The sequence below is a fragment of the Rhinoraja longicauda genome, chromosome 14, assembly GCF_053455715.1.
Source record: "Rhinoraja longicauda isolate Sanriku21f chromosome 14, sRhiLon1.1, whole genome shotgun sequence".
NCBI classification, from domain to species: domain Eukaryota; kingdom Metazoa; phylum Chordata; class Chondrichthyes; order Rajiformes; family Arhynchobatidae; genus Rhinoraja; species Rhinoraja longicauda.
Window position 1 is genome coordinate 12,336,102 of NC_135966.1, and position 22,070 is coordinate 12,358,171.

Below are 22,070 nucleotides of genomic sequence, written 5' to 3' on the forward strand. Positions count from 1 at the left end.
GGGGAAACAAACTATGTACCTTATATGTGCCCCTTACTGTTATGAATCTCCAGGAGGTCACTTCTCAACCTAGTCCTCCAGTGAGGACAACCCCAGTCTCGTCAACCTTGTCTTGTAACCAAAGCCATCCTAGTGAATCTCTTCTATTATGGCGGTCCCGGGGGATCAGGCCACTCCTTGGGTCAGCCCCCTCGTTACGTGACGGACAGGCGTAAGGGGTTAAAAGCCAGCCCGTGGGGAGGCGTGGCTCATCCCTAGGTGGACTACGCTGTGAGCAGGAGCTCACAGCCTAATAAAGAACCTTACCTTAAACTGCCTGGCGTCTTGCCCTTTCTCTGGCCTCCGCCAGGCCACTACACTATGCTCTTTCAAGTGTTTCTACATCCTTCCTGTAGTGTGGTAGCTAAACCTGTACACACAGGTCCAACTTTTTTTTTTAAGCCACACCTTGCGTTCAAACGTGGTTTGTGTTCATCTTCATATTCTCCACTTTGCTCAATGATTTGGATCCTAACACAAGCTCATGCACCAAATTCTCCCCATCCCAAAGCACCCATTTTACAATGTCCCATCTCAGTTTCAAATCTTGAACACTCTCCTTGTCCCACACACTCTCCTGGTATGATCTCATTCCAAAGGCTCTAATCCATGCTTCCAAGCTCCGATCTTCAGATCCTGTTCCACCACTTTCACCCCCCCCCCCGTCCCGAATAGCCCAAAATTCTGAATCTCATCGGCCCTCTACATGCTGGTTGGTACCTTTCCTGCTGAGCTGTTCTCATACTCATCAACTTTCCTTGGTGTGCTGCTCAGTGTGTAAAAGAAAATAAAGCATCCAAACGTTGGTGTCGAACCTTTCAGTGGCAGACTCATGAGGGCAATGGTTATTTTCATGCTTTCAATTGCACCAGGTTTCTAGGCTTGGAAGAAAGTGGCCCTTCCCCACCATGTCTGTGACAACCATCATGCCCATGCATACTAATCCCATTTACCTGCATTATTTCCATATTCTTGTTCTAGGAGCAGAATTAGGCCATATGGCCCATCAAGTTTATTTTGCCACTCAATCATGGCTGTACTATCTTTCCCCTAACTCCATTCTCCTGCCTTCTTCCCATAACCCCTGACACCCTTACTAATCAAGAATCTGTTAATGTCCACCATAATATTCATTGACTCGGCCTCCTCATTGTGGCAATGAATTCCACAGATTCGCCATCCTCTCACTAAAGAAATTCCTCCTCATCTCCTTTCTAAGGGTATGTCCTTTTATTCTGAGGCTATGGCCTCTGGTCCTAGATTCTCCCACTAGTGGAAACATCTCTCCAGATTGACTCTATCCAGGCCTTTCACTATTCCTCTGTTCATTCAAGTACCCATTTTAAATGTTAGCCTCTTGTTGACGTAAATTTAGAAAATGATCGGGAAGTTGAGTAGTTTGTGATTGTTTTAACCCAAGAGTTTACATACTGGGGACGCATGATGGGTACAATGGTCCACATCGGGAATCTAAGGATGAAAGTGAAGCAATAAATAGAGTTGTCATGGGTGTTTAGGTTCCACAGCATAGCTAGTTTGGTTAAAGCTAAGCTGAAAATAATAAAACTGTCTAGGAAATGGGTCGTTTGCCCATTTGTTAGTTATGTGAGAGAGGTTTTCAAAATAACAGGAAACACAAGGTTAATGATTAATCTGAGGGAAAGACAGAAAAAAAGTTAGAGACCTGGATCAATGATGAATTATTTCAAAAATGTAGAATTCACAAGTAACAATTGTGCTGTGAGAATATAAAATGCTGGGTGTGCTGTGAATCTTTGAAACACTTTGGGTTTTCTCAGCACACTGTTCAGGCCTTCAATAAACTGACTTGCTCAAGAGACTCTCCACTGATCTACAAGATGTTTTATTTTGTGTCTGTTCCTATCTGAACAGGGCCCCAAGTAAAGCTAAATTCAGGGTACGGTATAACACAAAATTCCCTCCTACATCTCTTAAATGTTGTTATGGTTCCTGCCTCTATCTCTGGCAGCACATTTCAAAGATACCAGATACCCTTTGCATGAAAATAATAACCCTTTGATCATCTTTAAACCTCTTCTTTCTCACCTTAAACGTTTGCTCTCTAGTTTCAGAGACTCCCCCATGGGGGGGAAACAGTCATTGCCTATCTAAGACTTAACTTATCCAATCCTGATAACTCAAGACTTCCAATCCAGATAACCTCCTTCTGCATCCTCTCTAGCTTAATTATATCCTGCCTATAATGTAGTGACTAGAAATGCAAGTGTCTAGCATGCTCCAAGTGAGGCCGAACTAATGTTTTGTACGAATGTAAAATGGCATCCCAACTTTTATACTAAATACATCTGTTGATGGAGAGCATGCAATACACCTTCCTCATTGCCCTGTCTACCCATGTCCCATTTTCACGAAACCGTTCTTCATTTGCATTAAACGTTATTCGCTTTTACTCAGTATCTGTACACTGTGGATGGCTTAAGTTTGTATAATTGATCATGTATCGTTCTTCCGCTGACTGGATACATGTACCTCAGTACATGTGATAACAGTAATAAACTAAATACACTAAATTTCCTATACTTGCTAGCACGTGGCAGTGGGTAATGCCGAGATTCCAAGATTGAAGGTTCTGTTTTTTAATCTGCTACATCGCACCTTGCATTTACCTTGTGGAACGTCATCTCTCTGTCTTTATTACAATATGGACCATTACCTTTAACAGAGAGAAGAACTGTAAAGTACAGAAGTAGGCCCACCTGCCCAGGCTGCCTATTTAGACCAAGCCCACCAGCTTGGACATAGCCCATACCCCTCCATTCTTATGCCTGTTCACATACCTGTCGGAACTTCTCTTAAAAGTCGCCTTTGTATCCACCTTCCCTGGCATATGTTCCAGGGCACCCACTGATCTTATAGTGGGGCTATTGTACCAGCAGAAGATAACTTTCTAAAGTCAATTTAAATTTGCAGCATTTTGGGAAAGTGGCCTTTGTAAATGTCAGAGTTTGGATCTCTTCCACAACCAGGCCTAGGCAAGTAATTAGATCTACAAATATAGATTGTGATAGAGAAAAATAGGTGGTCAGAGGGAATGAGTGATGTGATTTCAATAGTTTTTACAGACATCTGTATTTAATACCCAAAGTGCAAAAGTTTTTAAACCCATACGCAAAGGGATTTAAAAACCTTCAGAGGATCAAAGCCTTGTGGTAACTGCGCCATATTCCATCTGTTTGGCCTCTCAACAAGCTAATGTGTACAGCAAGCTAACAGGGCTGTGGGATTTAAAACCTCACTCTATTTGCAAATGAAATTTTAAGATGGGTTCAATTAAATACTCTGGCTTTGTACTTTTGAACGAGTAAAGCCAAAGCATGATAAATGTTGTGAATCAGTTTTACACTTTATTATGGACTGCATTTTCTTGGACTTTGAATGGCAACATTTTTGCACAGTAATTATGGATTCATAATTATGGATACCTGCCTAATATGTTGCAAATCCATATCAAGAATTAACCCTTTCATTTTTCTCACACCAGCTTTCACCACAGTGCTCAGCAAGGCAACTTGTTAAGAAAGGACAATTGTTGCCCATGTGCACATTTCAATTACCATGTTCTGTCCTTGCATCAAGCAGCAAAATGATAGTAAAAGAATAAAAGCGTTTTACCTTAAACTCTGTTTCCATATTGGCTAACCGAGCCAGTTCATTACTTAGCTCCAAAGACGTATGGACTGGGTCTTCACTGGACAGAGCCAAATGGGCGGCATTTGCTAATCCCTTGTAGGCATTCATCCTGGACCTGGAATGGCTAAAAGAATCTCGTTTCTGTTTCTCGACACATTCACTACACTTGCAAAAATAGTCGTGCGGCTTCTCAATCCGTGCGCCCTTCAGAAGCAGTATATGTACAATCTCGTATTCCTGGCAATGAGAAGCGAGAATAACGGGCGTGATATCTTGGGAGAAACGTGTGCCGTCTTCATCGTAAGCGTAGAAATCGTCGTCACGAAGTTCCTGTTCAAGGGGGCTGATGGCCAGTCGATGTCCCTGTGCAAAAGCCGGATGATTTAAAATTGCTTCTACTATCCTCACGTAACCTTTGCTAATTGCCAGAAGTAGTCCATCACCAATCCGCGCAAGATTTTCTTTTTTTAATAGAAGCTCTGTCACTTCTAAATGTTCGTTTCCCACTGCAAGTTGCAAAGCATTCTGCCCCATGTAATCAACACAGTTGAAATTCAAAGTCTTTGACTCCTCCAGCATTTTACGTACCACTGGTATATTCCCATATTCTGCTGCGTCCAGGAAGCGTTCTTCTTCAGGCGTCAAGCTTTTACCCCTCTCATTGAACATATAGGCTGGACCTCGGATGGCCTGTCTCCTCCCTTTCTCACGAAGGGTGGTGTGTCTCCGGTGCATGGCCTGAATGTCACTACTTTCCAAACTACAACAAGAGAAAGGACACATTATAAACCAGGTACTGCAATGGGATGAGCAATATCATGCAAATGAGATGCCAAACCAACATTTAATATTTTGCAATTCAAAAAAATAGTTGAATGAATGATACTCTATTGCACATATACCTACGTACAGTGGAAAGATTTGCTTTGCATACAACCTAGGCAGTGCACAAGTCTCGCCACGTGTCAGCAACAAAAAGGTTAAGTACCGAACAGTCCTATCTAATAGTTTTGCAGTGTCTAAAGAAACTTAACTGTCCGATTCAATCATGGCCAAATTATTGGGACAACACCTGCGATGAATTTACTGGGTGGAGCAAGGGCCAAAACCATAGCCCTAGAGGATAACTTCAGATTACCTACCAGAACTGTAGTGGAGTGTGGGCTGATGATTATGGTGTTGATACTTTTCACAGCACTAAAACCTGCTCCCCATTAAGCTTTTGGATTTTGCCAATTCCCGAAGCCTGGAGAATGGTTTCCAAACCTCTTCAAATGGACACTGGAGTAAGTTAGTGGGTCAGGTAGCATCTCTGGACTGGAGCAGGTTATTTGAGGAGGAATGAACATCGGCCAAGTGGGATGTTTTTAAAAGTGTGCTGATGAAAGCTCAGGATATGTACATCCCCGTTAGAGTGAAGGACAAAGCAGGCAAATGTAAGGAAGCTTGGCTGAAGAGGGAAATTGAGGCGTTGGTCAAAAACAAGAAGGATGCATGGGACAGATATAGGCAGCTGGGATCATGGGCATCCCTAGAGAAGTTTCAGGAACTAAGGAGTAAACTGAAAAAGGAGATCAGAAGGGCAACAAGGGGCCAGGAGATAGCTCTGGCGGGTAGCATTAAGAACAATCCCAAAAGATTTTATAAATACATAAGGAGGAAAAGGGTAAATAGAGAGTGAGTGTGGGACCTCTCAGGAATCAAGGCAGTCACCTCTGTGTGGAGCCACAGGAGATGGACAAGGTCCTCAATGAGTATTTCTCCTCTGTATTTACCGAGGAGAAAGACAGTAGGATGGAGGAACTTGGGGCAGTCAGTGGAAGTGTCTTGAGAGCAGTCAGTGTTACTGTCGAAGAAGTACTGAAAGTACTGTCATGTATGAAGGTAGACAAATCTCCAGGGCTTGATCAGATATATCCGAGGACACTGCGGGATATGGAGAGGAAATTGCGGGAACCCTGGTTGAAATTTATGAGTCGTCCTTAAATACAGGAGAGATGCCGGAGGACTGGAGGGTGGCAAATGTTGTGCCACTTTTCAAGAAGGGCTGCAGGGAAAATGCTGGGAACTATAGGCTGGTGAACTTAACATCTGTAGTTGGAAAGTCATTAGAGTATTCTGAGGGATAGGTTATACAGGCATTTGGATGGGCAAGGGCTGATTAGGGATTGTCAGCATGGTTTTGTACGTGGGAGGTCGTGTCTCACAAATCTGATTTTTTTTTAAGACATGACCAAAAAGAGTTGATGAGGGCAGAGCTGTGGATGTGGTGTACATGGAGTTCAGTAAGGCATTGGACAAGATTCCGCATGGTAGGCTGCTCTGGAAGGTTAGATCGCATGGGATCCAAGAAGAGATGGCTGAATGGAGAGCAAATTGGTTCCATGGAAGGAAGCAGAGGGTGATGGTAGAAGGCTGCTTCTCTGACTAAAGGCCTGTGACTAGTGGTGTGCCTCATTCTTTGGTCAATGATTTGGATGAGAACATACAGGGCAAGATTAGCAAGTTTGCTGATGATACAAAAGTGAGTGGTTTTGCAGATAGTGAAGATGGTTGTGAAAGATTGCAACAGGATCTGGATCGATTGGCCAGGGGGGGGTGGTGGAATGGTTGATGGAATTTAATACAGAGAAGTGTGAGGTGTTACATTTTGGGACATCAAACAAGGGCAGGACCTACACAGTAAATGGTAGGCCTCTGGGTAGTGTTGTAGAGCAGAGGGATCTAGGAGTACAGGTGCATGGTTCATTGAAGGTTGAGTCGCAGGTAGATAAGGTGGTCAAAAAGGCTTTTGGCACTTTGGCCTTCATCAGTCAGAGTATTGAGTATAGAAGTTGGGAGGTCATGTTGCATTTGTATAAGACGTTGGTGAGACTGCATTTAGAATATTGTGTTCAGTTCTGGGCACCATGTTATAGGAAAGATATTGTCAAGCTTGAAAGGGTTCAGAAAAGATTTACGAGGATGCTACCAGGACTAGAGGGTGTGAGCTACAGGGAGAGGTTGAGTAGGCTGGATCTCTATTCCATGGAGTGCAGGAAGATGAGAGGGGGATCTTGTAGAGGTGTATAAAATCATGACAGGAATAGATCGGGTTGATACCCAGAGTAGGGGAATCGAGGACCGGAGGACATAGGTTCAAGGTGAAGAGGAAAAGATTTAGTAGGAATCTGAGGGGTAATTTTTTTCACACAAAGGGTGGTGGGTATATGGAACAAGCTGCCAGAGGAGGTATTTGAGGCTGGGACTATCCTATCGTTTAAGAAACAGTTAGACAGGTACATCGATGGACAGGTTGGCGGGATATGGACTAAGCACAGACAAGTGGGACTAGTGTAGCTGGGACATTGTTGGCCAGTGTGGGCACGTTGGGCCAAAGGGCCTGTTTCCACACTGTATCACTCTGACTCTGTGACTCTGGAGGAAAACGTAAGCGATGTTTCAGGCCAGGACCTTTCACTGTATATTCTTACTGGCTACACAATAGGCTTCCAACTCCAGTTATATTTATGCAAAATCATTATCTTCCCATCAAGTATTTTTATATTCTTAGCTCGATCCTTTCCATTTATCCTAAAGTGAAACCTTGCTGTTTAATGCATGCACATTTTCTATTCAATGTAGGACTTATTTTCAGCAGTAGCTTAAAAAAAGTCAAGCACAATTAAAATTAAACTGACTAAAATGAGTATAATTCGCATTGAATAAAATGCACAAAAGTAATCTGAAATTTTAACTGACCAAGTTTTTTTTGTTTTGTTATCAACCGTGTACAGCTCTCAGAATAACTCTATTTCTTACTCTGACACAAAGAAATATCAAAGCTACATCAATGTACATTTCCTAACAAGTTAACTTTCATATTGATTTTGGATATGCATCAATCTACATCATCATAATTGATGTCCAAACCCATTTCTCAATGATAATTCAATCTTTTGTTGAATGGTCAAGGCTGGGCAATATTTTGATCAAAGGAAATATAGTACAAAATAACCTCGGAATCCATTTCAAAAGGCCAGACTTCAATATTATATTTTATCCCAAGGATATTGAAGATATGTCTCACTTAAATAGGCTCTCAGGATCAAGGAGTCATGTCCACTAGTTATGAGTGTATGGTCATGCAAAGTTTTTGTTTTAACTTGAAGTGACGTAAATTCGCAACCTCCACATTTCCTGAGTTTTCTTTACTTTCTTTCCCTCTGAGAAAGGCTTGGCAACATGTAGAAGTTTTAATTTAATTTGGGCAAATTTCCTATTTAAAATGTTGACACTTTCTAATTGTGAGCTACTTGGATTTTTAACCAGTCTTGTGATTAGCAATAGTTGTGTTTCTTTGCAATCATTTGGAAGAAAAGCAATGGCATTTACTTGAGACTTTATTCACAATGAAAACATTAAGATTTCTTTTTCAGTGATTTCTATATGTGGGAAGCTTCTGATTAGCTGGTATTCATTTCATTCAATTCAAACTCTGTGAATTTAATGCATTTTTCCAAAATGGTTCATCCATTTCTTTCATGGAAAAAAAGACTTGAAATACTAATTTAAAAAAAACATATTTCTGTTTGAATTACTTTAAATTTAAAAAAAAAGAACTTTCAAGTATGATATTGGCTAATTTTGGTTTCAGGCTGTAATTCTTTTGAGTGCAAGACTTATATTTTAGAAGGAAATAGCTGATGAAGTGAAATTGATAAAGGGGGGGAACTGGAGATGCGTGGAGCTGGAGGGCTGACAGACAAGTTCAAAGGATTAAAACGCAATGGGCTGGAGTAACTCAGCAGGTCAGGCAGCATCCCTGGAGAAAAAGAATGGGTGACATTTCGGGTCAGGACCCTTTAGGCCCGAAACCTCTCCCATCCATTTTATCCAGAGGTGCTGCCTGATTCATTGAGTTACTCCAGCACTTTGTGTCTATCTTCAGTGTATTCCAGCAGCCAGAGTTCCTTTCTACAACATCTGTGGAAGCAATGGCTAGGCGATGTTTCATATCAGGGGACTTCTTCGGACTCTATATTCTTGTAATATTTGTTCGTACAATGTTCAATTTTTGAGAAAAAAATAGAAATGATTACATTTTATTTATTGTAAGAGTTTATTCCCAGCTGACCTGTCTTGAATTAATTGGGGAGATGCATTTTTCTTAAGTAGGAAAATAACTGCAGATGCTGGTACAAATCGAAGGTATTACAGAATGCTGGAGTAACTCAGCAGGTCAGGCAGCATCTCTGGAGAGACTGAGTCTGAAGAAGGGTCTCGACCCGAAACGTCACCTATTCCTTCTCTCCAGAGATGCTGCCTGACCTGCTGAGTTACTCCAGCATTTTGTGATACCTGCATTTTCCTTAATATGTATTTCAATCAATGCCGCAGGAACAAAGCTCCCGTGTAATCTAGGGAGTGTCTACTTTTCTCATTACATCGCTTGTAACTAAATTAATTTGATCATTTTTGTGTAAGATTATTTGGCTCATTTTTTGGACCTCATTATCTAGCAATGTATTTACCATGCTAGATTTGGAATCCAGAGTATTTATCATCTGCAAACTCATTCGATTCAAGCATCCTCCGATTTTGCCCTTTCTGAGGCACCAAAGAAATGGGGATGATGCAATGGTGCAGCTGGTAATGTTGCCATCTCACAGCACCAGTGATCTGGGTTGAATCTTGACCCCGTTCTGTCGATTTGGAGTTTGCACATTTTCCTAAGACAGCATGGAGAAAAGGAATAGGTGACATCCTGGGTTGAGATTCTTCTTCAGACTGAGAGTCAGGGGAGGGGGAAACTAGAGGTCTCAGCTAAATTTCTGCACACAGTCCACTTTGGCCGATGTAATCTCCCAGTTGCCAAACATTTTGAGTCCCTTCCCATTCCCGTACTGACCTTTCCGTCCTGAGCCTCATCCGGTGTCAGAGGCCACACGCAAATTGAAAGAACAACACCTCATATTTAGCTTGAGCAGTTGACAATCCAGCGGTATGATTATTGTTTGCTCTAATTGCAAGTAAACCCCTCTCCCTCTCCCTCGTACCCTTTCATTATCAGCTCAACAGCCACCAATGGACCATTGTGGGCTCTACCTTTAATTTGTCATCGGTGCTGGCTTTGATTTGTTCCGCCCCTTTTCATACCTCTAGTTTCCCTCTCCCCGACTCTCAGTCTGAAGAAGGGTCTCCATTTCCTTTTCTCCTGAGATGCTACCTGACGCACCTACACCCTGCTCCTGCCGCTGCCAGCGGCCTCTCACACTCCCAATCTGCCTCAATAAGCCACTCCCACCGCCCCCCTCACACACCCTCTGCTCGGCCGGCATGAGGTTAAACCGTAAGTATTAAAACCCAGTGATCCAACTCCAGTTTAAATTCCACTTGGAATATTTTGGAGGACCAGGAATCCAAGAACCAAGAACCCGCTGAGTTGCTCAAGCATCTTGTGTCTATGCCAGATCTTCTCTTCTATTCACAACTTGCTTTTACTATTCATCTTTGAGATGTCAGCAAAAAACTACACCTTTGGTACTTCCATCCAAGGCAGTTATATAAATTGTGATAGATCGTGGCTCCAGCACTGAGACACATCATTCATTATATCTCATCAATCAGAAAACTATTCATTTGTGGTAACCATTTCTTATTTTGGAAACTGTTTGCTCTAGCTTGGTCCAGAATCCCCATTAGACACCTTGATGGATGTGCAAAGGCCATACATTGATTTCCTGTATTGCGTGGGATCGTTTGACTTGAATGTTGCGGACTTGGTCTTCTCTCTGGAGAGGACCTCCATTATATCCCAGTCTCTTTATCCAAAATAATGCACTTTTTCCAATTGCTTTGTTACAACATCTTTAACAATAGTCCCAAACTTTTTTTCTCTGCTAAATGTTAAACTAAGTAGCCTGCATTTCTTGCTTTGTTTCCCTCCCTTCATAGAATCAAGGGTCCCACACCTCAACTGGGACCAAGAAGCCACTGTGGAATTTCCTATGGTGGAATAGGACATTGCATGGTATAGTGATGAATAATACAATTCTATAATTATGGCACGTCTCTGGATTATGCAGGAGAAATGCCACAGAAACAGACCATTTGATCCAAGGAATCCATGCCAGATCTATTCTGACCATCCTATTGAGCACAGGGGGAGAACCACATAGTAGAATGCAAAGACACGAGGCTGTAGGGACACAGGGATTGGTCCAGGCCATCGAACCCTCTGATTGGTAGACCAGGTGAGGTGGTACGCAGGTAAAGGGAACGAAGGAGTCTCGTTTAGTCCTCCAGCGGAGACAGTAAGATTTATGGTTGTCTGTCGTTTGATGCAATAGACAATAGACAATAGACAATAGGTGCAGGAGTAGGCCATTCAGCCCTTCGAGCCAGCACCGCCATTCAATGCGATCATGGCTGATCACTCTCAATCAGTACCCCGTTCCTGCCTTCTCCCCATACCCCCTCACTCCGCTATCCTTAAGAGCTCTATCCAGCTCTCTCTTGAAAGCATCCAACGAACTGGCCTCCACTGCCTTCTGAGGCAGAGAATTCCACACCTTCACCACTCTCTGACTGAAAAAGTTCTTCCTCATCTCCGTTCTAAATGGCCTACCCCTTATTCTTAAACTGTGGCCCCTTGTTCTGGACTCCCCCAACATTGAGAACATGTTTCCTGCCTCTAATGTGTCCAATCCCCTAATTATCTTATATGTTTCAATAAGATCCCCCCTCATCCTTCTAAATTCCAGTGTATACAAGCCCAATCGCTCAAGCCTTTCAACATACGACAGTCCCGCCATTCCGGGAATTAACCTAGTGAACCTACGTTGCACGCCCTCCATAGCAAGAATATCCTTCCTCAAATTTGGAAACCAAAACTGCACACAGTACTCCAGGTGCGGTTTCACCAGGGCCCGGTACAACTGTAGAAGGACCTCTTTGCTCCTATACTCAACTCCTCTTGTTACGAAGGCCAACATTCCATTGGCTTTCTTCACTGCCTGCTGTACCTGCATGCTTCCTTTCATTGACTGATGCACTAGGACACCCAGATCTCGTTGAACTCCCCCTCCTCCTAACTTGACACCATTCAGATAATAATCTGCCTTTCTATTCTTACTTCCAAAGTGAATAACCTCACACTTATCTACATTAAACTGCATCTGCCATGTATCCGCCCACTCACACAACCTGTTCAAGTCACCCTGCAGCCTTATTGCATCTTCCTCACAATTCACACTACCCCCCAGCTTAGTATCATCTGCAAATTTGCTAATGGTACTTTGAATCCCTTCGTCTAAGTCATTAATGTATATCGTAAATAGCTGGGGTCCCAGCACCGAACCTTGCGGTACCCCACTGGTCACTGCCTGCCATTCCGAAAGGGCCCCATTTATCCCCACTCTTTGCTTTCTGTCTGTCAACCAATTTTCGATCCATGTCAGTACCCTACCCCCAATACCATGTGCCCTAATTTTGCCCACTAATCTCCTATGTGGGACCTTGTCGAAGGTTTTCTGAAAGTAGAGGTACACCACATCCACTGACTCTCCCCTGTCAATTTTCCTAGTTACATCCTCAAAAAATTCCAGTTGATTTGTCAAGCATGATTTCCCCTTCGTAAATCCATGCTGACTCGGAATGATCCTGTTACTGCTATCCAAATGCTCAGCAATTTCGTCTTTTATAATTGACTCCAGCATCTTCCCACCACTGATGTCAGACTAACTGGTCTATAATTACCCGTTTTCTCTCTCCCTCCTTTCTTAAAAAGTGGGATAACATTTGCTATCCTCCAATCCACAGGAACTGATCCTGAATTTATAGAACATTGAAAAATGATCTCCAATGCTTCCACTATTTCTAGAGCCACCTCCTTAAGTACCCTGGGATGCAGACCATCAGGCCCTGGGGATTTATCAGCCTTCAGTCCCATCAGTCTACCCAAAACCATTTCCTGCCTAATGTGGATTTCCTTCAGTTCCTCCATCACCCTAGGTTCTCCGGCCCCTAGAACATTTGGGAGATTGTGTGTATCTTTCTCAGTGAAGACAGATCCAAAGTAATGGTTTAACTCGTCTGCCATTTCTTTGTTCCCCATAATAAATTCCCCTGTTTCTGTCTTCAAGGGACCCACATTTGCCTTGACTATTTTTTTCCTCTTCACGTACCTAAAAAAACTTTTGCTATCCTCCTTTATATTATTGGCTAGTTTATCCTCGTACCTCATCTTTTCTCCCCGTATTGCCTTTTTAGTTAACTTTTGTTGCTCTTTAAAAGAGTCCCAATCCTCTGTCTTCCCACTCTTCTTTGCTGTGTTATACTTCCTCTCCTTAATTTTTATGCTGTCCCTGACTTCCCTTGTCAGCCACAGGTATCTCTTACTCCCCTTAGAGTCTTTCCACCTCTTTGGAATAAATTGATTCTGCAACCTCTGCATTATTCCCAGGAATACCTGCCATTGCTGTTCTACCGTCTTCCCTGCTAGGGCCTCCTTCCAGTCAATTTTGGCCAGCTCCTGCCTCATGCCTCTGTAATCCCCTTTGCTATACTGTAATACCGACACTTCCGATTTTCCCTTCTGCCTTTCCATTTGCAGAGTAAAACTTATCATGTTGTGATCACTGCCTCATAATGGCTCTTTTACCTCTAGTCCCCTTATCAGATCAGGATCATTACACAACACTAAATCCAGAATTGCCTTCTCCCTGGTAGGCTCCAGTACAAGCTGTTCTAAGAATCCATCTCGAAGGCACTCTACAAACTCTCTTTCCTGGGGTGCGTTGATTGTCACGGTTGTTAATGTTATAATAAACGTCTACCTCAACGTACTTCGCCTACGACTCGCCATAGTGGTGACCCCGACGTGATCACAGATCACCATGATGTCCCAACGGGAGGCATCGACGCCAAACGCAGTCGGCGTTCATCTGCCCCCGTTCTGGGCCCACCAACCACGCCTGTGGTTCGCTCAAGCGGAGGCACAGTTCCACCTCCGGGGAATACGGGAGGACACGACCCGGTTCTACCACCTACTGAGCGTCCTGCCGTCGGAAACGTCCGCACGGGTCGCACAGTACGTCACCGACCCGCCAGAAACCGATAAGTATGCGGGCCTCAAGTCGCTGCTGCTGAAAACCTTCGGGCGCAGCCAACAACAGCGGGCCAGCACACTCCTGCACTTACCTGAGCTCGGGGACCGACCGCCGTCGGTCCTCATGACGGAGATGATGACTCTAGCGGGAGAACACACCAAATGCCTCATGTTCGAAGAGGCATTCCACGAAAAGATGCAAGAGGACGTCCGCGTAGTCCTAGCAGACGTTACTTTCGGGGACTCGATGGATTTTGCAGAAAAGGCGGACGCACTGGTCGCGGCAAAGGCGAGGTGCCCCGGGTCAGTAAATCGGGTTTCAACACAGGTGAGCGACCGACCGCGCGGCCAAGATGGCGCCCATCCGCCCGCCACTTTTCAAAAAGCCCGCCAAGCTGCTACGTCGACCATTTTGAAGCAGGCCCGCGACACAGAAACACACCAGCGTGGCTGGTGTTTCTTTCATAGAAGATGGGGAGCAGCGGCACGCAACTGTAGAAGCCCCTGCACGTTCTCGGGAAATGCCTCGGCCGATCAAATGTAGAGGCAATCTCGATCGGCCAGAACCATTGCCTCTACCTGGCGGAGCAACATACGGGTACCGTTTTCCTCGTGGACACCGGGGCGATCGTCAGCATTGTGCCTCCATCCTGCCAAGAAGCGCAATCAGGTAAGACCGGCCCCCCACTCATTGCGGTCAACGGCAGCCCTGTCCGTACCTATGGAACACGGGACATGTCCCTGTCCTTTGGTTCCAGGACCTACAACTGGACTTTCATCATCGCAGATGTAGGCCAGGCAATCCTGGGCGCGGATTTCCTTTGGGCTTTCGCGTTAATCCCTGACGTCCGCAGGAAGACCCTGCAGCCGTCGTCCAGTAGCGTTGACCCCCCCGCTCCTTCAGTTTCCGTGTTATCCACCCCGACCGTCCAGGCCGTCACTACGACCTCCGACCCGTTTGCTGCGATACTCGCTGATTTCCCGGAGCTCCTAGTCCAGCGATTCGACACACCTGCTGCCAAGCACGGAGTCGTACACTTCATCCCCATGGAGGGACCGCCTGTTTTCGCCCAAGCCCGACGCCTACCTCCCGATAAGCTGGCAGTCGCTCGCGAAGAGTTCCTCACTTTGGAACGACTGGGGATCATACGCCCGTCAGACAGCCCGTGGGCCTCACCGTTACACATGGTCCCAAAAGCATCTGGGGGGTGGAGACCATGTGGCGATTACCGACGCCTGAACGCCATCACCACGGCTGACCGATACCTGATCCCGCATATTCAGGATTTTTCAGCGAGCCTAGAGGGTGCCACGGTTTTCTCAAAACTGGACTTAATCCGAGGGTATCACCAGATCCCGGTTCGCCCCGCAGACATTCCTAAGACCGCCACAATCACCCCGTTCGGGCTTTTCGAGTGGCTGTGGATGCCTTTCGGCCTCACAAACGCCGCCCAGGCGCTTGTTCTAACGCCTTGTGGATCATGTGGGTCGGGGTATGCCTTTTGTATTCATATATCTGGACGATATTCTCTTGGCAAGTCGGTCGGCTCACGAACACCGGTCCCACCTGCGCTCCATATTCCAAAGGATGCTGGACCACGGTCTGATCCTACACCCGTCCAAATGCCAATTCGGACTATCCTCAGTAGATTTCCTGGGCCATCGGATCACACAGGCAGGTGCCGTTCCCTTGCCCGAGAAGGTGGCTGCTATGCGCTCCTTCCCCCGCCCCGTCACTATCAAAGGGTTACAAGAGTTTGTAGGGATGGTAAACTTTTAACACCGCTTCGTCCCGGCTGCAGCCCGGATCATGCGCCCCCTTTTCCAATGCCTCGCGAGTAACCCCACCGAGCTCGTGTGGTCCCCTGCTGCCGACGCGGCTTTCGCAGCAGCCAAGCTGGCCCTCGCGAACGCCACCATGCTCGTCCACCCGCGCTCCTCTGCCCCCACTGCCCTCACCGTCGATGCCTCCGGCGTGGCGGTGGGGGGCGTCTTAGAACAGCAGGTTAACGGCCTCTGGCACCCTTTGGCCTTTTTCAGCCGCCAGCTTACTCGCCCCGAGATAGCTTACAGTGCCTTTGATCGAGAGCTCCTGGCCCTCTACCTGGCGATCCGTCATTTTCGCTATTTTTTAGAGGGTCGCTTTTTCGTGGCTTTCACTGACCACAAGCCACTGACGTTTGCTTTTTCGAAGGTTTCCGACCCGTGGTCGGCCCGCCAGCAGCGACACCTCACTTACGTTTCGGAATTTACCACCGACGTTCTGCACATTGCGGGAAAACTAAACGCCGTCGCGGATGCCCTGTCCAGACCGGCGGTTTCCCCGGTTGCCGAGGTAAGTTCCGGGGTGGATTTCCAGGAGCTCGCGGAGGCTCAGCGCCTGGAAGACACCCCCTCCCTGTACCCCCACACCACCTCGGGGTTGCGGTTGGCACAGGTAGCCTGTGGTCCCACGCGTACTAAACTCTGGTGCGACATTTCCTTGCCGCGCACCCGCCCGGTAGTACCCACTTCCATGCGGCGCCAGGTTTTCGACACTATTCATGGCCTGGCACACCCGTCCATACGGGCCACTTCGGCTCTGATTGCGGCTCGATTTGTCTGGCACGGGCTGCGGAAGCAGGTGGCCTCCTGGGCCCGCTCCTGCATTCCGTGCCAAACCTCCAAGGTCCACCGACACACTCGGCCCCCCATCCAGCAGTTCACGATCCCCGCAGTCCGATTCCTCCACATCCATGTAGATCTCGTCGGCCCGTTACCCCACTCCAGGGGCTACACCCACTTCCTCACGGTAGTCGAGCGGTTCACCCGGTGGCCAGAGGCGCTCCCGTTGTCCGACATCTCAGCAGCCTCCTGCATGCGGGCTCTGGCGCTAAATTGGATTGCCCGTTTCGGCGTCCCGGACGTCATCACTACCGACCGGGGCGCCCAATTCACCTCATCCCTGTGGGTGGCTCTGACCCAGCTGTGCGGGTCCCGGTTACAACAAACCACCACCTATCACCCCCAGGCCAACGGGATGGTGGAACGGTTCCACAGGCAGCTTAAAGCCTCACTCACTGCCCGCCTGTCCGGCCCCGACTCGGCCGACCAGCTCCCATGGGTTCTCCTGGGTATCCACACGGCTCCAAAGCACGATCTCGGAGCTTCCTCGGCAGACCTGGTCTATGGCTCGCCCCTGCGAGTACCAGGCGACGTTCTCCCCCAGTGTTCCACCCCCCCTCCCTCCATGACAGCACTCTTAGCTGCACTCCGAGCATGGGTGGGGTCCCTGGCCCCGGTCCCTGCTTCTCATCGTGGGGATCCCCCTTCACACGTCCCGCCGGCTTTGGGCGACTGCGAGTTCGTTTTCCGGCGCATAGATGCCCACCGCCCCCCTTTCCGACCAGTTTACCAGGGTCCGTTCAGGGTAGTGAAGAGAGGCACAGTCACCTTCACGTTAGAAGTGGGTACAAGACAAGAGGTCGTCTCGGTGTCCCGCCTTAAGCCTGCCTATTTGGACCCAGACCAGCCCGTCACAGTGGCTCAACCTCCTCGCAGAGGCCGCCCTCCGGCCGCGGCTCCTGTACAGCAGTTTTCCCCCTCGCTGCCCCCGTTCGGGACCCCGCTTCCCCCGGTCTCCTTGCCACTGCCCCCTCTGGCTCCGGCAGTTTCCCCTCCTCCCGCGGTGCCGGTTTCCCTGTCCCCACCCCCGGCAGGGCCCCCCTCCCCTCTCCGCACCCGCTCCGGTCGGGTGGTCCGGGCACCTGCCCGGTACCGCACCGAGGGTTCTGGGGGGGGGGGGTCATGTAGGGACACAGGGATTGGTCCAGGCCATCGAACCCTCTGATTGGTAGACCAGGTGAGGTGGTACGCAGGTAAAGGGAACGAAGGAGTCTCGTTTAGTCCTCCAGCGGAGACAGTAAGATTTATGGTTGTCTGTCGTTTGATGCGTTGATTGTCACGGTTGTTAATGTTATAATAAACGTCTACCTCAACGTACTTCGCCTACGACTCGCCATAAGGCGATCTTATTGATGGAATGATTGTCATAGTGGCAGATGAGGTTTCTTGTCCCACTGTGCAAAGTCTTGTTACTCTGCATCATTCTAGTGGTGCTCTTGATGAGTAGGCAGCCATTTATATATATTTTAACAGAATTGTAACAACCTAGTCTTTGTATTTCCTTAGAAATATTGTATTTCTTGTAGGAGCGTTTAGCTTCTCCAGACTCCATTGACTATCTTTTTATTGTTGGAAATGCATTCACTAGTTTACACTACAGATGAAATATAACCGTGAACTTCATACCGAAAATGAAGTGCCATTTTACAAATTAATTCACCCCAAATAAATCATCCACTGTATACTTTAAAAAACGGGTCACAAGTTATGAAGTTTAATTAGCATAATAATGAGAAACTGAAGTAAGGTTTAATGTGACAAATAATGAGAAACCGAAGTAAGGTTGAATCTTGTGACAAATATATTCTGGAGTTGCATTACCGGTACGTAATAATAAATTCTATAATTGTAAATCATTTTAAGCTGTTTTACTTTTGGTCTATCTGTTTCACTGCAATATTCATTAGTAATTGTGCCGACATAAAAATGGCTTCTGGTTAAGCATATTAATTATTTATAGTAATGTTCCTACTTGGAACTTAATTAAACTTCAACATCAAAGTTTGGGTCGCCATTAAATACATTTCTAGTTGATATTAAAGTGCTACAAGCCACAAATGTGACTTGGACAGACTGTTAGATTGATGTCAGTTTCTGCAGCACAGATCTAGGAGATTAGAAAACAAGAAATGAGAGGCGGACACCTAGTTTCTCAAAGCTAATCTCCATTCTAAAAAAGATCACTGTTGATCAGACCTCAATCTGTTGAACGGCTGGCTGACTCAGTGAATGTTGTACAGAATTTCCTGCACAACACCTTATTCTTTTGCTCGAATTTATAAACTGGTTCAAACAAAACTAGGGTTAATAGCAAGGCAGCTTGTATATATTAATCACAGCAGCTCCTCAGAGCCTTTCCTGTTCCACCCTTTTTAAGGAGGAATATGCATATTGTGAAGGCATTCTCACCTGTTTCATCCTGCAAGTGTGGCCAGGAGGACAGTTTGATCTAAACAATTGTTTGGGTGCTTTAAGAAGGAATTTGTTCAATTACAGGACAAAACTAACCATAAACATAATTACCAGGAAACTTTTGAAATTGTATTCATGACCTTGTGCTATGCCACCACCAAATAGCTATTTTAATTATCCGTACGATTATGTGGAGACCCAGGTTCAATTCTGACTACGGGTGCTGTCTATACAGGTTTGTGCGTTCTCCCCGTGAACTGCGTGGGTTTTCTAAGGGATCTCTGGTTTCCTCCAACATTCCAAAGACCTACAGGTTTGTAGGTTAATTGGCTTATTATAATTGTGAATTGTCCCTAGTGTGTGTAAGATAGTGTATGTGTGCGGGGGATCACTAGTCAACACGAACTTGGTGGGCCGAAGGGCTTGTTTCCAAGCTGTATCTCTAAACTAAACTAAACTGCAGTCTATTTGGTGTGCACTCGTACACTGATGTCCGAAGATGTTCTGGAATTATCCAGCAACTGAAAGACAACACCAATCCATGTCTGGGTCAGGATGGTATGTAACTTGGAGAATGACTTGGTTACATCTTGATGTGCCGACTGCTTCTAGGTGAAAGTGGTTGTGATTTTCCCATTTTCATTCCGATGTTTCAAAGATCGGGCAGCATGGTGGAGCAGCGGTAGAGTTGCTGCCTTACAGTGCCAGAGACCCGGGTTCGATCCTGACCACAGGCGCTATCTGTATGGCGTTTGTATGTTCTCCCCGTGACCGTATGGGTTTTCACTGGGTACTCCGGTTTCCTCCCACGCTCAAGACGAACAAGGTTAAGCGGCTTTGGTAAAGATTGTAAATTGTCCCCGGTGTGTAGGATAGTGCATGTGTATGGGGATTGCTGGTCAGCAGGATCACGGTGGGCCGAAGGGCCTGTTTCCCTACTGTATCTCCAAACTAAACTATGTCTCTATTCGTGTGTGCGGAACATGTTATAGTTGGCGTGTGCTGTAGCCAAGGTATATTGATGGCACAGGAAGAGAATGTTTAAAGGATCAACTTAGCAGGTTAGACAGCATTTCTGGACGACATGGATAGGTGATGATTCAGGGGTTGGATCCTTTAGAAATTCAAAAAGGGTCCAGACCTAGAACATTGTCTGCCCATGTCCTCCAGAGATGCTGCCTGAACCCATTGAGTTACTCCAGCGTTGTCTTTGTAAACCAGCATCTGCAGTTCCTTGTGCCTAAGTCAATGTTTAAAGTGGTCTCAGTCAATTCATCATTGAACAAATTCAGGAAACTTTCGTTAACTCGCAGTAGTGCAAAAGAAATATAAATATGTTACGCAATGTGCTGGGGAGGAGCATCCCTTAACAGCCACATAATTTCAACGAAGTTCATGACGCAATCCTGTTACTTGCAGGTTTCCTTGGGATACAAATGGCGCTTGCACTGAAGTGAAGGCAGAGGTTTGCAATAAATTCTAGATAGTGTGATATTGCTGTGAAGGAAAAATATTGAAGAACTTTTTTTGAAATGAATGCTAACTTCAGAACTGGTGCATGAACGATCAGTAGATTTTAATTTCCTCTGCTATTCTTGTGCCGGTTTTAAAGCACATTAAATAATTTAATGTTGCCCTGACAGTACTGGAAAGTAACATCTGGCAAATGTTAGTTGTATATGCCACAGCTGAATTTTTAGGGTTCTGTTGTGCTACTCCTTTTAGATCATCAAGTAATCGAAGGACTTTAGAAATCCAGTCATGCATGTCTCAAAACAAAGCAACTAAAAGATCTGTATGTATTTTCTAACTGAGTCTGAAGGCCTCATCTACGCAAGCACAGAATTTTAGATGAATTTTTGAAGACTTCCAAATGTACACAGGTCATTGCTAAAGATAAACTAATTAAAACACAATTGACAGTCTGGCACTTTAGAACGTTTTTCACTGCTTATTCATCAAGGACTCACTCGAATATTAGGAAGACGTGTGTGGGACGGAACTGCAGATGCTGGTTTACACCAAAGATAGACATAAAATGCTGGAGTAACTCTGGGTCTCTGGATTGCAGCATCTCTGGAGAAAAGGAATAGGTTTGAGGAAGGGTCTCAACCCAAAACATCGCCTATTCCTTTTCTGCCTGAGAGATGCAGCCTGACCTGCTGAGTTACTCCAGCATTTTGTGTCTACATTAGGATGATGTGTTTGATTAAAGAATTTTCTGACCAAATGGGACAAATTTTATTCCTAAATAATGAGTCAATCTTTTTGGTTCCCAATGAGATTTACATGGTTAAGTGTCAACAGGGGCCTGGAGGAGAAGAGGTCTAACTTGGACATCAAATTGTTAATCTTCGCTGAGTAAGAACTGGCCCAATCTCCGTCTTCCATGTCACCTTGAAGGGCAGTAGATCACATGTCCAATAATTGGTTATTTGACAACTGCACATTGATCCTGGATTCAGAAGACAGCCAGAATTTCATGAACAAACTAGCAAGTAGCACAACTCACCATGAAATATGTTGCAAGCTTCTCATAATATGCATACAGACAATATCCCAATCAAATAACAGTTCAACCAATTTGAAGTGCAGTATTTCAACAGAAGCCACTTGCTTCACTGCAACAGAGTCAAGGAGAAGCCAATCTGGACTTGCACAAATGGCCTTTGTCTAATACCTTTCCAATATTTGTGACATAAGTCATTTGCCTTTAGCAGAGTGAGAATCTATTTATCAAACTACTAGATCAAGGGGACCCATTGGGCCCAAACCTGCACTGCTCCCCCTCCCCTCCTCCCCCTCCCCCTCCCCTTCATCCCCCTTCCCCTCCTCCCCCTCCCCCTCCCCTCCCCTTCCCCTCCTCCACCTACCCCTCCCCTGCTCCCCCTCCCCTCCTCCCCCTTCCCCTCCTCCCCTTCCTTCCCCTTCCCCTCCTCCTCTTCCTTCCCCTTCTCCCCCTCCCTTCCCCCCCTCCCCATCCCTTCCCCTTCCGATCCTCCCCCTCCCTTCCCCTTCCCCTTCTCCCCCTCCCTTTCCCTTCCCCTCCTCCCCCTCCCTTCCCCTCCTCCTTCTCCCTTCCCCTCCCCCTCCCTTCCCCTCCTCCCATCCCTTCCCCTTCCCCTCCTCCCTTCCCTTCCCCTCCTCCCCCTCCCTTCCCCTTCCCCTCCTCCCCCTCCCTTCCCCTCATCCC

General features: G+C 46.2%; 1 protein-coding gene across 2 annotated transcripts in view; it reads right to left on the reverse strand.

Annotated features, from left to right (window-relative positions):
* Positions 1-22,070, reverse strand: part of LOC144600059 (short transient receptor potential channel 7-like) — an 83,438-nt gene that overhangs the window by 59,613 nt on the left and 1,755 nt on the right. For both annotated transcript variants that reach the window (XM_078411426.1, XM_078411425.1), the window contains exon 2: positions 3,694-4,471. In XM_078411426.1, the coding sequence (XP_078267552.1) occupies positions 3,694-4,471 (778 nt within the window). The remainder of the gene's footprint in view (positions 1-3,693; positions 4,472-22,070) is intronic.